The 14,887-nt window shown below is 40.5% G+C and overlaps 2 protein-coding genes across 4 annotated transcripts in view; both read left to right on the top strand.

The window, feature by feature from the left end:
• The window catches only part of WDR35 (WD repeat domain 35), a 48,354-nt gene extending 37,471 nt beyond the window's left edge, over positions 1-10,883 (top strand). For 2 of the 3 annotated variants that reach the window (XM_076332723.1, XM_076332724.1), the window contains 8 exons: positions 1,486-1,632; positions 2,847-2,979; positions 4,680-4,790; positions 5,916-6,080; positions 7,076-7,216; positions 8,007-8,163; positions 8,810-9,050; positions 10,139-10,883. In XM_076332723.1, the coding sequence (XP_076188838.1) occupies positions 1,486-1,632; positions 2,847-2,979; positions 4,680-4,790; positions 5,916-6,080; positions 7,076-7,216; positions 8,007-8,163; positions 8,810-9,050; positions 10,139-10,286 (1,243 nt within the window). In that variant the 3' untranslated portion in view covers positions 10,287-10,883. The remainder of the gene's footprint in view (positions 1-1,485; positions 1,633-2,846; positions 2,980-4,679; positions 4,791-5,915; positions 6,081-7,075; positions 7,217-8,006; positions 8,164-8,809; positions 9,051-10,138) is intronic. The other variant, XM_076332725.1, reaches the window with a different exon arrangement.
• A 763-nt stretch (positions 10,884-11,646) lies between these two features.
• Positions 11,647-14,349, top strand: TTC32 (tetratricopeptide repeat domain 32). The gene is made up of 3 exons (XM_076332727.1): positions 11,647-11,795; positions 11,874-12,034; positions 13,178-14,349. The coding sequence occupies exons 1-3, from the start codon at positions 11,647-11,649 to the stop codon at positions 13,303-13,305; spliced, it is 438 nt and encodes a 145-aa protein (XP_076188842.1). The 3' UTR covers positions 13,306-14,349.
• The last annotated feature ends 538 nt before the right edge of the window (positions 14,350-14,887 follow it).

Here is a 14,887-nt window from a genome sequence, read left to right on the forward strand (position 1 = left end):
TTTAATGAACTGTAATCTCTGGAGAGACAGAAAGGACTCTGGATGAAATTGTGGACCAATCAATGGAATTTTTGCTCAGGAACGAAAACAAACAAAGCAAAATTACAATAGTACTGGGAAATATAAATTAACACTAAGTAATTAGCTAGAGCACTGTCTGTACTGAAAAAGCAGCAGTTGTACAATGTAGCCTGTAGGTGGTGGTCAAACATGGAGAAGCATGAATCACTTGCGCACATGTGAAATTTTTAAGCTTTGATTAATGGAGCCATGAAAAAAAGTAGGGAATGATGGAGACAAAATTATTTCTTCTTCCATGCTGTAAGAATGAGAAACCTTCCTCTTCCCCAGTAAGGGGGGGGGAGGCAGGAGCTGGGGAGAGATACATGTTAGAGCCTGGTAATGGAAAACTTTCTTGCACATATTAATTAGCCAATGGAATTATGCTGGTTTGGAGAGGTGGACTGCCTCGTAAGCACTTCAGTCGCACTGCAACACCAATTTTTAGATATGGCATATTCCTTTCCACATGGCTGAAGAGAAATTTGGCCGTTATAGGATTGTAGAAGTCAGAGACTTACTTTTTTTTTACTGGTTTCTTCAACAGTAGAGCATCTTCTCCAGCTACAAGAATATGGGAATTCTGTATTGACTTTGTGTCTCCTCACCACTAGAAAAATCTTGATAACGACCTACCATAAATCAGGCTGAAATAAATCTATTTTTCAAATACAATTTTAAATTTTTTAGATAGATGCTCTTATTTAGTTGACTGCATTGACTTGCTATTGTCTTCCTTAACTCGCTTGTAAGTTTAGGGCATTTTTAAATGAAATGTATAGATCTCTCCCATTTATTTTCTGTGCACCTGCAGAATTACTTCTATATGAAGTAATACAGAATTACTTTATATGGTGGAAAAAACATGCCAGACACATGGTGGGTCATATGTATGCATGAATAATAAAAAGGAGAGACTACTTCCGAGTCCTTTCTCCTTCATCCAAAGTCTTCTTGAATCTGAAAGAGAAGTCTCTGAAAGCCATTTTATTACATCTCAGCTTTAGCCTCCATTATTCGTATTCCTTGCTCCTTGGCCTTTCCCCTCATCTGCCTTCTGCTTTTAGCCTTTTGCAGCTGCTGCCATCTATTGTAGTGGTCAGCAGTGAAAGACAAAGAATGGTATACAGAATAAGAGGAAACCTGAAGTAGCATCAGCTGACTAACTGTCTTGCCAGCTGCTCATTTAACTCCTCACAACAGAGTATGGGTAATAGGGAAGTGCGTACGTATGGTATAACCTGTGAGCTCTCTGAGTATTTGCTTTTATGGAATACTATTTAAATTGTAAACGAGATTTGGGATCATTGTGATACCTGCAATGTAGGTTATGAACATGAAAATACTTTTGGATGCTTTTCTCAAGGTTTTTGTTAGCTATTTTATTGTCTTTGACTTTTTCCTGCTATCTTCTGTTTATGTTAGAGATCTTGCCATTGGACTACGGATAAAACTGGGAGATTGGTTTCGAGTATTGCAGCTATTGAAAACTGGCTCAGGTGATTCAGATGATGCCCTTCTTGAACAAGCACACAATGCTATTGGAGATTATTTTGCAGACCGTCAGAAATGGTATGTTCTGTAGAGGACCTAATAAGAAGGAAATGAAAAAGGAAATGATAAAACTGATGACAAGACATAATTTATGAGGAGAGACAGATGTCAGGAAAGTCAGGATGCAATGCATGCAATAATTTTGGAATGATGTGATTTAGCTCAGATCTTTACGGTTCCATCACTGCATGTACCTTTAAACAAAGAGCTGTTGATCAACTATCTAAAGAATGAAGTGATAAAAATCTCAGTTTTGCTAGAAGACTGTTTGCTTCAAAGGCAGCGGGGGGGGGAGAAATACCTATACAGTTGTATTAGGCTGGATATAGAAAGTATTAAAGAAAAAAAAAAGTTAAAAAAGAAGCACGAGAGAATTATTGAACATCAGTGAATTTCAAAACTAACCACAAACTTTCTAGAGTGCTTAAACCCACAAATATTTGAAAAGGTCCAGAGTTCTCTGTGATCTGGATCCGTCTCCAAACAGGGCACCCAAGGAAGATTTTAAGAACAATGCACGCATGTAATGGTATTTCTCCAGAACACATTTTTGCAGTCAGGTACTTACTGAGCCAGAAGTGACATCTTCTTAGTTAATAACTTGAAGAGAAATTTTCTTTCATGAACTTTTCTTATTGCCTTCTAAGCCCATGTAAACTTTTAGCATCCAGAACACTCTTGTCTCATGGAGTTCCACAGCTCCGCTATGTATTGCAATTACCCAAACTGTATTATCACAAAGAACTTGGGTCCCAAAGCAGTTGAAAACTTGTGATTAGATTTTGCAATTAGATTTTTAGATGCTTTAGGTAACTTTGGAGAATGGTCTTGGAGATCTTAGTGCTTGTGTTTTAAAAAATGGAGGCACAACAGTAAAGCCCTTTTCTCAAAGTTTAGTTGTAAGTTGCTGTCCGTTGTCAGCCGTGATCTGTGCAGATGTGGGAATACGGTTTTAAGATTCCTTGATTTCATAACCTTATGCTAGTCAGAGAATCAATCTTGCTACTACTTCAATATAATGATCTCTGAAAACTAAAACTTTTAGTGCATTTTAGAAAAACAGTGATATTCTAGCTACAAAAACTCTCTCAAGCAAAGTTACCTGTTTAAAATAATGTCATTTTAAATTTACAAATGCAAAAGTACATAAACAAAAGTACATAAACTAAGTACATATAAACACAATGAGTGTTTATATATCAGAAGCCACCACTTTTTTTTTTTCTTATTAGGTTAAATGCTGTACAGTATTATGTACAAGGACGAAACCAGGAACGTTTAGCTGAATGTTACTACATGCTAGAGGACTACCAAGGACTGGAGAATCTAGCTAACTCACTTCCGGAGAATAATAAATTGCTCCCTGTAAGCAAAAAGCACCTTTGTTTTTCATTGCCTTATGCTCAACTGTTTATTTAAAATTTCCCATCTTGGGAGGGTTAAGAAAGAAAGAGAGAAAGAATGCAGTATAAGACCTACTCACTTAAGCATAATGATGTTACTTTGGTATTGATCTCCACTGTTGTTGATTACTGTTGTTTTCGTACTCCATCATTCTTCCTTGCCCTTATTATCCAGGTTCCCCAGAAAGACCTGATTATTCATCACACTTTATGGCCACATGGCTAAGTCATAATTCACTGCTTCCCTCCCCAAATTGTGGCATTTCTCTCTAAAATAGCTATGCTTCACTGAGAAGTCACTCCTCATGGCTGGACACTTATTTTTGCTTTCATTTTATCGCCTAGTCTACACTGGGGTTTTTTTGCCCCAAATTCTTCCTGGTTGCTATCCCTGGTTTAACTTCTTACATGGTAGCTTGTTGTGGATGGAGTGAGATTGTACTTCACTCGTAAGAGAGAAGCAACAATACACTTTATTGATATAAAACAGTGAGTTAACAAAGTTCAATGGTAAATGCAACAGTGGTTTAACAAGATTCGATGGCAAGGTACGCTTGATTATTTACTGCATAGAAGACAGGGTCAGACAAAACTGTCAGGGAGACCCTCCCATTGAGTCATGAGGTTCAGAAAGGACCCCCTTGCTTTCTAAACTCCTTCTCAGAGAGGAGTCTAGGTGTGGCTGGATCCAATCCTAGTCCCGGACTTGGTCAACGGTTTATGTCTAAGGGATTATATATGCGCAATCAATCCTTTGTATCACTTAGCTAAGATTTCAAAGTTTAGCATGCTGTTAGTCACTTACCAAGGATCTGTTGCGGCAAGGAGTCTCTCAACCTCGAGGAGTAACCTTGAGAGGCGTCCCTACTCAAGGGGACATCCCGCCGTGCAGCCCGACGCTGTGCAGGAGAGCTCAACGGGCCCTGGGCTGTCCACTATTCATAGAGTAAGATGATTGACTTACAGCCATATTTGCGTATCAGCAAGTCGTTTGAGTCACTGCTCCAGGCAGCCCTTGGCTACTGTGTTGCCATCCATTCCCAAAGTCCAGCATAACCTGGATGCAGCCACAACGACCCCCACTGGTGGTCATTGCTTACGCAGGGCAGGGGGAGCACACCGCCCCATAGCTCTGGTGGGAATGCTAATGTGCAATGAAAATTGAAGATACTCTGCTGAAAGGAGGGAAAGTAGGTGGTATAGCCTGAAATGACCTACTAAGTAATAGCTAATTTAAAACTATCATATGATTGATTAATCCAAAATGCTTGAAAAATGCAAAACATGCTCATTTAACTCTATTTTCAGTTGTTTGAACAAAGCAAGACATAGCACTTTCTTTTTAAGCTCTTTCTAATAGCGAAGTTTTGTGAAATACTCTAAATGAGAACAACACACTCCTTCTGGTATGAGTTGATTTGAAAGAAAATTTTTTAAATAGCTTTTTTTTTTTTAAAATTTAGAAGCAGTATGTGGAAGTAGCACGCTGTTCTAAAGATTTACAACAGTATGTGTTGTCTTCACAGAAACCGTGAAGCAAACAACCCCTTTCCCCCAACTTCTTGGAATTAAATTAAACAAGAATACAATAGTATTGCAGTTGCTACGCAACATACTAAAAATCTGGAAGTGAATTTAACACGGTGCTGATGCTTTTTGCAGGATATAGCTTATATGTTTGTAAGAGTGGGGATGTGTGAACAAGCTGTATCGGCCTTTCTGAAATGTAATCGACCAAAGGATGCGGTAGATACCTGTGTACATCTCAACCAGGTAAAACAGCAGTAGATAATCTGCTTTACCGATACCAATTTAACAGTGAGATTTCTATCCTGATGCCCAGTTAAATACAAGTCCTTGTTAAGTGTCTGATGATTCGTCATGATTTCTGGAAAAGTCATACTTCAGTGCTTAAGCCAGTTATCTGAAATTGGGATTAGACCATTGCAGGGACAAAGCTACATGCAGCAGTGCTACTTCTGCATGTGTGTGTGTGTGTTAAGCATGCTCAGCACACAGACATTTGTGGCCTTTGCAGAGCCAGGCTGTGCTGCCTCCTGATGGAATGGGAGGAAGACTGGAAAGCTTCTGGCTGCTCATTTTCCACATCCCCCTCCTTCCTTGTACAGATGCAAATGTACTTGTGGCTGCATTAGGATGTAGCTGGAAAAGAAGGTATCTGAAAAATGATCTGTATGTTTACAGCTAGAGCTGTTCCCCAGGATGATTTACCTGTGCAAATGTTTGTGTCAACACAAATAAGAGAAATTGAGGATGGCTATGAGGAACTTGATGTATGGGAATGGCAGGACTGGCTAGTGCTGTCTTTATGTGAACAATTTCCTAGTTTATGGATCTGAAGGGCTATTAGGTATGAGATTCAGCTAAGTTTCTCAGTCCCGCCAAACTTTTGATCTGGGGCAAACACAGTAGCCAAACTGTTGAAGATCAGGAAAATTCAGACAAAATGCGGTGTATAGAAGGATAAGTAAAGTGTTATTGTTTGTGCCTTAAGGTTATGGGCTGAAGTCTTCTTTTAGACATGCTTTTGAGAGTCTGGGTTTTAGTAATATCAGAAGTGTTGAAATCCATGTGTCCAGCTATGAGCAGCAATGAAGTGATTTTGCAAAGCTTTTACCAAAGCAGAAGCAACTGCTTTCTATGTGGTTTTGGACGGAGGTCCAGCATTTGTTTCACAGGCCTGCTGTATCACATGATTGGCAATGATGTTAGCATTTGTATTCTCTTGCTTTTTACTTTAATTTTATAGTAGCCTGGTTCTAAATGGTGATGAAGTATTGCACAACACAAGTGTTGCAAACTATTCATGGATAACCAGCTTGTTCTGAGAATGTATTTGAAAAAATGAGGTTGATAATTGTCTGCTTTCATTTCTAGTGGAATAAAGCTGTGGAGCTGGCTAAAAATCACAATATGAAAGAGATTGGATCCTTGTTAGCCAGATATGCAAGTCATTTACTGGAAAAGAATAAAATCCTTGATGCTATAGAACTCTATCGTAAAGCCAATTATTTCTTTGAAGCTGCTAAGCTCATGTTCAAGGTATTGCAGGTTTTATTTTTATGTCAAATAACTGGGTTTTACTTCCATGCTACTTTTATTTTCTTGGGGTTATTTTAGTGTTAACAATATCCAGGCAATAAGCAGATGTCATTATACAGGATACTGCAAAGTTGAATCCAACTCCTAAGTTCAGGTATCTCTATCTGAAATAGTTATCCTGGATGTCCTCTGTAGCCAGTGGAGAGGAGACTTTCAGGACACAAGCCATGAGATTTATTTTGGGACTTTCACTTCAGAACGAGATGAACTGCACCTCAGAAAAGGTCCTGTTGCCCTGCATTGCCTAGTAAAGGAGTATAGCAGACCGGCCTGGGTGCAATGTCCACATTATTTTATCCCCTTTATTTTTAAAAATAGCAGTGTCATTAACTAGAAGTTAAATTTTGGTATTTCTTCAATTGGTACCTTCAATTAAAAACTGCTGTGGTGTGCTTTTAAGATAAAGATGTTGCTTAGATTTGGTTTGGCTGCAGAGATTTTTGTACATAGCTTAAAAAGTCTGTAAGTGATATGTAATTTTTACAGCAAATATTTATAGTAATATATATATATATATATATATATATACATATACACACTTTCAAAAGCCATTCTTCTTTTCTGGGAAAACCACCAGACCTTATTGAAAGCTCTGTATTTCTTAAACTTCAGTGTTTAAAAATTGCTATTTTTTAGTTTATTTTTATATTAAGTCAATAGACTTATACATGGTTACACTGATTTATCCTTCCTGAGAATCTGGCTTTATATATTTGTTAGCTAAATAAATATAGAATAATGTGCATTCTTCACTTTGACATTTTCATTTATAGTTCTGTTTGCAGTGTAAATTATTATATTTCAAATGCAGCATCGTTTTTTGGCATGATTTCCTAGGTTTGTACAAACATGCAATTGTCCAAGAGAATGAAGCGACTCTAAGATATTTTTTTTTTTTTAAATCTGTATTAAATTTCTTCATTTTGTTTTTTAAGATTGCAGATGAAGAGGCAAAGAAAAGGACAAAGCCTTTGCGAGTTAAAAAGCTTTACGTATTGTCAGCCTTACTTATAGAACAGTGCCATGAACAAATGCAAAATGCACAAAGGGGAAAAGTTAAAGGAAAAAGTTCAGAGGTAGAGTGTCTTTTTTGTTTTTTCTTTCTGAATTCTGGTCTGTGCTACCTAGTCAGAATAAAGCAAGCTATCTTCATGTGAGGCTATTATGTCTTTTTTTAATAATGTTTTTTCCTGCTAAGAACAAAGCTTTCCTTAAAGCAAGTCTTCCATGAAAACATATTGTTGAAAGTATTATTTTAAAACATTTAAATCATATGTATTAATATGTTTTTCTTCCTAAGTTTAATGTGTTTTTCTTAATGTTTTCACTATAACAATGAAAATCATGCTAAGAAACTCCAGATATTTTTTTTTCCTGCAAGACTCTCACTTTCCTGTCATTTAGGAGTATCAATCCCAAAGAGAGATCTGTGATTAGATTAAGCTATGTTGGCTGTAATTTAGCAGGAGACGGCTCCAGATATGGGGAAAGCAAATGGAAGAGGTTTTTTTTTCTGCTCACGCTTTCATCTTCATATGCACAAATGAAATAGTTTAAACAAAGTTTTAAGAAATCTGGTGTTGAAATGCAGTATTAATCCAAACTATGAACCAGTCTGCAGATGTGCACAGAATATATTTGTACACATGTATATGATATTTATCTTTGAAAATCTGCACCATATGTTCTGCTTATGCACTGTATAAAATACGTAACAATGTTCACTTTAGGTCCGTGTATTTATATTTTCCCTAGTTAACACAGACGGTGTAATCACCCAGTACAGAAAAGTTCTTTTCATATATCCCCATTTCCTGCTGTATCTGTTTCGTATAAAAATTACTTGTGATACTGCTTTGTTTTCAGACTGCTTCAGCTTTGGCTGGTTTGCTAGAAGATGATGTTCTTTCTTCAACTAATCGCTTTGCAGACAATGCTTGGCGAGGAGCTGAGGCTTACCATTTTTTCATACTTGCACAAAGACAGCTCTATAAAGGTTATGTAGATGCAGCACTTAAAACAGGTAGGACTTCATTTTTAACCCTGTAAAGAAACTGTTCTAATTTTACAGACCTGCACAGCACATAATTTCATTTATAGTTGGCATATTTTTCTGTTCTTGCTAGATCCATGGAATTTAAAACAAAACCATATAATGAATTGAATATGGCTGTAGTCAAGATACCTGGAAAGTATTTTCTTGGAGACAATGCAAATCTAACTTACCAAATATTACCTGGTTAAATTGGACAATCTCTGTAGATGTTGACTGTTTTGTTTCTTTCTTTAAATTATAAGGCATGCCTGAATTCACATCAGACCTCCCTGTAGAGCTTCATAAAAAATTTGTGGGAGTTAGAGAAGCAAATAGTGCCCTATACTTCATCCAAGTAATGAAGGTCCATTTCAAATACTTCTAACATGTTTTTTTTAAAAAAAACAAGTCTCAAAAAGACTTTAATTTCCCTGTCAAATCCCCTTATTTTCATTTATTTTTAAAAGGTGTTGAACCATGCGTGTTTCACAGTCATGTCAATGAAAAGACTTTGGTTCATTGTGTCCAATTTGTAAGATTAATACTGTCTACTAGTAGCAAATATTTCATATAGATGCTTGCACTTCTCAGAAGACATGTAATTTCCTTGGAATTTTTTTTTTCCATTTCTTAGCTCTTCATTTGCGAGATTATGAAGACATTATCCCTGCAGTTGAAATCTATTCCCTCTTGGCACTCTGTGCATGTGCAAATAGAGCATTTGATATTTGTTCAAAAGCCTTTGTTAAATTAGAATCCTTGGAAACTCTTAGGCCAGAGCAGAGGCAACAGTATGAAGACCTAGCTCTAGAGATATTCACGAGACATTGTCCGAAGTATAATAAAAAATCTGATCTGGATGACGTTCTTGAGAGGTGGGTTTATATTTATACGAGACTGTAATAATACTACCATTTTTTTCTGCTATTGTCTGTATTTTGGGTTTTAGCAGGTTATGTGTGAGCAAGTTAATTAGGTGCTTTGCTGCTTAAACCAAATACTGGGCAAGAATGATGCAGGTGTTAGCCAGTTTGCAGAAAGGGTAATACAACACTTTTTTATTTGGGAGAATAGACACTGACTGTATTCGAGGAACTGGGCATAAAGATACAGCTTCATCTTAATTTGAAATGCATGTGGACAGAGCACAGGAGTTCTAGGACCTTTGATAAGGTGTCACGTGCCATTAAAGTAATAATGTTAGTTTGCATCACCATTGTGGTGTCATGCAGATGTCAACAAGTGAATGTTTAACCATCATTAACCGATGTCTCCAGTGTTTTGTGAATTACCTAAATCTACATGGTGTGAGAAGATGAATATGTCAAGTGAAAGAATTAGAATATGAAGGGCACGCTTAAGGGGCAAGTCCTTGGGGTGGCTGTACTCACAATGGTGTCTTTGACATATGTTTCCTGCTAACAGCATGGAATTCTAAGTATGGAAATTCACTGATTGTGAATCAATTTTCTTTTTCATGAATAGGATTTTAACCTGTCTTGTTTGATTTTACTGTGCAGATGTACTGAATCTCACTAGTGGCTTTCATGTTGACTCTTCAGAGGAATATATGTAATAGTAGTGCAGGTGTCTAATTGGACACTACCTTTATATGGCTTTCACTGCTTCTTTTCACTTCATCTTTTGGATCTGCTGGTCCTGATTTGTTGACTGTATGGTTCTGGGGATGCGAATTCTGTTGTGAAGATTTACACACTTGGCTATGTTAACAGTGAAGTGTTACGTGATTTCGTAACTTCTAATCAAAAAGTGGCGCACATCTGAATAGAGAAGCAGTATTTTACAGATGAGCATCACAAGTTTTGTAATTAGCTGTAGGCACACAATCAGGTATTTATGCTGTTATGCAAATTTCTACAAAACAAGTCTTCGTTGCTATTTTAAAACCATGTTTTTATTCTTTCAGCTTTATTTACCTTTTTTTTTTTTTTTTTTTAAATAGCGGAGATGGGAAACTTCCTGTATGTGTTGCAACAGGAGACCCTATCCTGGAGTATCGATTCTGGATGTGCAGTGTATGTAAGCATTGTATGAAAGCCAAAGAAGCAAGCAATTACAACTTCTGTCCTCTGTGCCACAGTACAGCATAGCAGAGGATAAAGGACTGTTTATCCTCCTATCTGTTCTCTCTCCTAAAAATACTCTCTAAAATGTTACCAATGTACTATATTTTAAAATACAGCTCAGGTAGTGTATTGTAACAGCTAGTGCCACTGTTAGGGAAACATTTAAAAAAACCAAAAAAAACCCCACAAGAGAAACCTTTACTGGCTCCATTTATGTGACAAAATGGCTGTGTTAATAGACTCAGGTTTTTTTTGTTAAATTTTTTTTAACAAAGTTTTAAGGCAAAAGCATTCTTTTCTCATTGTAAATTGAGCCTAGTTTCAAACCCATGCAAATTGAAGGTGGGTTCATTTCAGTATGTTTTACTCTGAGCAAGCTCAATTTTTTTTTGTTTTTGTAATTCCATAGGAAATTATTGCGTTTTCTCAAAACTCACAATTTTTTGAAGGAACTAATTCCCAAGTGGAAATAATGCTACGGTAGTTGTGTTATTATTGTATACGTTTTTCTACTACTGTTTTTCTAGAGCGATGGTACCAGTTTAGGCATACATCTGTGCTATTTTCTTTTGCCAAGTGTATTTAAACCCACCACAGCAATAAAGGGCTTGCAAACATTTAGCAGCCGGTGCCGTTGGTCTGCATCTGGGTTCTTGAGCTTTGGTGATGTCTTCAACCAGTGAAGGAGACCTCTGTGAACCTTCCAACTGGAATCTGGTAATGAGCTATTTTTTTAAGTAGCTTGAAGAGAGGAGCTGACATCTGTTGAACAGATTTCAAGAGCTGAACTGCCATCCTTGTTACACATGAAGGTTTAAGGAACGCTGTTTTACTTAGAACTGCGCTGTTCTATCGCTGGATTTGAGGCTGTGCTCTGGAAGTGCTGCAGGTCCTTGCTCCACGCTCTGAGCTTTCCCCAGGCCCAGCCAGCGCTTGGCAGCCTGGCAGCGGCCACGGGCCTCGACGTTCACGTTGTGCATCAGGACGTTTCCGAGAGGGCAGCGTGAAGCCTCTCCTGCGCAGTCTTTTAGGGCAAGTAATGCCTTCTCACCTGAACTTAGGCCAGGTAAGAATAAACCTCATTTTGTATGGAAAATAGTATTAGTAAACATTTTTTTCCTGCCCTGGTATTTGCGCTTCTTTGTTCCTTCGTAGAAACGTGTATTGGAGGGCTGCGCCAGTAACGCCATTCCGCGCTCCGCCAGCAGGACCGGCTGGGGAGGGGCCGGCTACCAGGCAGGGCCCTTCGTCCGCCCCCTTCACGGCTCTCCCGGGCGGGCGCTCGGACGCCGTTCCGGCCGCTGCCGTACCCGTGACGTACCGACGCGCCCGCCCCGCGTGACGCCGCCCGGCCGCCGCCCCGCGGCGCGGCGGAGGCGCGGGCATGGAGCGGGAGGCGCCGGGCGGCGCGGCGGAGCTGCTGGCGGCGGCGCAGGCGCAGCTGGCGGCGCGGCGGCTGGCGGCGGCGGAGGAGCTGTACAGCCGCTTCATCGCCCGGTGCGCGGGGCCCGCCGCCGGCCCCGCCCCCGCAGGGTACGTGTCGGGGCGGGGAGCGGGGGGGGGAGGCGCGAGGCCCGCCGTAACGGCCGCTCTCCCTGTGTCCCCGCGCAGCGCCGACCGCGACCTCGCCACGGCCCTCAACAACCGGGGCCAGGTCAAGTACTTTCGGGTGGAGTTCGCCGCCGCCATGGAGGACTACACGGCCGCCATCGAGTGCCAGCCCGGCTTCGAAGTGCCCTACTACAACCGGGGCCTGGTGCTCTACCGGCTGGGTACGGGCCGCGCCGCGCCGCGCCGCCCCTCAGGGCGGGCCAGGCCGCGGGGCCCCCGCCGCCCGCACCAGCGCGGCCTGGCCCGGCGCCGTTCCCCCGGGTGGCCGGGGGCAGGGCGGCGCGACGCGGGCATGCGCCCTGCGAGCCAAGCGGCGGTGCTTGGCCCTCCCCGCCTGGCCCCCGCTCACGGCTTCCCCCCGCCTGGGCTGCTGCCCACCCGGTGCGAGGAGCGGGCAGGGCGCTCTCCCAGAGCCGATGAACAGCCGAGAGCGCTGTTTTATCCCGAGATTCACTCGAAGCTGCGGAGTGATTCCCTCCGTTTTACAGCTGGGGGGACGTGCCCGGCACCGGCTGGGGAAAGATGTCACACCAGAAATAAATGGTGCGGACGGAGACTCGTTTTTCTCAAGTAACCACAGGACGTTTCAGCTACGAGTCTGCCCTGTGTAGGCAGTTAGATATCCCTATTTGCGGATGTGCTGCTGTGTCATTTGAAATGATTCAGGGAAAAATAGGGGGGAAGTTGCAGTTTCAGAAAAATTTGCGTTAGGGGTAAAACTAGCCAATTCCAAACGTTGCCGTTCAACCTAAGATAAAGCATCTCTTAGCAGGTGTAGCCGTAGTGAGCACGGCCTCCTCAACTTGCAGTGGGCTGTCAGCCGTCTCGGGGGAATTTGCTGCCCAAGTTTTGAATATGCCATAAAAAAATGACACCCTTGTTCCTTTTGTTGGAGCTTGGGCATTGCAAAGTTAAGACCCAGAAGCTGAGGGACTAGAGAAAGCACTAGGAGAAGGGAGCATGACCAAGGGCATCAGCTGGGAAGCCGTATGCCTGTGTTCCAGGTTTAAGGCAGCCTGGCTATTAGTTGCTTGAGTGTGGACCTTTTGGCTCCATCTCTTGGAATAAGCTGGCTGAGTTGAGCCTTAAACCCGTTTTAGGTTCAGAAATAGGCAATCGGGTTCTTGCTCTGAAGACCTTTGACTCCCACTTGGGCCTCTAGAAAATCCAAATGTAGTGGGTCCAGTAAGTACAGCTGCTACTTTTTGTTATGGAAAGTATTAGGAGTCATTCTTCAGTTGTGGTTTGTGAGTTTGAGCTGTTACAGAGAGATAATTCATTCTTTCTTTTTTCTTTTGGGACAGGATGCTTTGATGAGGCCATGAAAGATTTCAGGAAAGTATTAGAGTTAAACCCCCAGTTTGAAGATGCTGCACTGAGTCTAAAACAGGCTATTCTTGATAAAGAAGAAAAAGAAAAGCGGGGATATTGAACGTGCAGCTAGTGGTGTGAAAACGTTTTGCTAAACACTTACGTGATTTTTGTCACTGATGGATGAAACACAAGATCATTTACATCTGTTACGACCTACTGAAGAAACCTCATTCTTGGGTAAATAAGTTAAAAATGGATTATGATTGCAAAATAAACTATATTTGGATATTGTTAGTGTTGAGGAAAAGCATAATGTTAGATCTATGTGAGATACTTGTACAGGTTTTGTACAGAAGTACTTCATAAAGATGTTGGAAGCTCAGTAACAGCAAATGAAGTCTGTGGTTCTCTTACTAAAACTGTTTCTGTACTCCACAGCTTGTTTTAAACAGTCTGTCATGGGGAAGAATAATCAAATTTTATAAAACATTTAAATACTTAAGATTGGAGCTTGTGAGAAGTACAGTGGTTGAATAATGAGAGTGTTTGTCCATATTTAAATGTAAATTTGATTTAGGCTAAAAGTGCAATTGTTAATTATAAGGTGGTATCCTTGAGGTGCTGTGGTAACTGATTTTCTTTTCAGAGTGTTTCTGTATTAAGAAACACTTAACAAAAACAGTAAGATCTCTGTAGGTGACACCATCTGTACCTTGCAGGAGGAATGTGGTGTAAGCATTTAGTCCATCATAAGTTCATTCACTCCTAGAGGTAGCTTTACGTTATGTGAGCAGGTAGGGACAGAGCATACCTATTTTTTGTAATCCCATTGTAAAAGTATTGGACAGGTTAATAACTGAATGAATAAAAATGAGCATGTACTTTTTATCTCATGATTGTCTGTGAAGAGCTTATGGTAGAGAATGTAGTTGGGCTGTTCACAGTAGGAATTGTGGCTTTCTCCTTTTTATTGGAAAGGCCAATTGCTTGAAAAACATAATGTGAAATCGATCTGATTGAGCTGGCTGTGAATACCCAGGCAGCTTCATTTCTCACATGATGGGAGGACCATTGCTGAAATCTATGAATCGTCAATAAGAAACACCCTTGCATGTTCATAGCAATACAAGTTCTAATAAAAGAAATGCTCTTTGATTGCCTGCATGAGCGTTAGGATGGGTTTGGGTTTTTTTTAATAAATTACGCTAATGATGGTTCTGCCTCTTACGGTGAGTTTCTCCGTGGATGATCCTGGAGCCTGCACAAGTGCAGGGCTTACTGAAGATGGTGGGACCCTTTGGGGTAAGTCATGAGAATGGACTTTAGCCTCTGAACATCTTCCGCAGCAACCTTACTGAGATCGCTTTCAGCTTTGGGATGAAACTCTGCAACAGCCACAATGAGCAAATTTGGAGCACAGGGCTGAGAAAATGCTGCATTTACCTCTTGTGCTCCATGATGCCTGACAGCATCAATTTTGAAGTTACATAAATACGATGCGTGATGGCAGGATGTAACCATTTACAGTTTGGAAAGCAGGCTGTGATGTCATAACAATGACCATTTTTTTCAAAAGTTTAATTTTGGACTTTTCTGGATATATTAAGCACATGCTTTGCTTCCATTTTTATATCTTAGTGCTCTGTCTCCAAAGCAACATTGATAGTTTAAGGACTTGGCACGTTTCATGCCACCTCAGT

This window comes from Aptenodytes patagonicus, chromosome 3 (assembly GCF_965638725.1).
Source record: "Aptenodytes patagonicus chromosome 3, bAptPat1.pri.cur, whole genome shotgun sequence".
Lineage (NCBI taxonomy): Eukaryota > Metazoa > Chordata > Aves > Sphenisciformes > Spheniscidae > Aptenodytes > Aptenodytes patagonicus.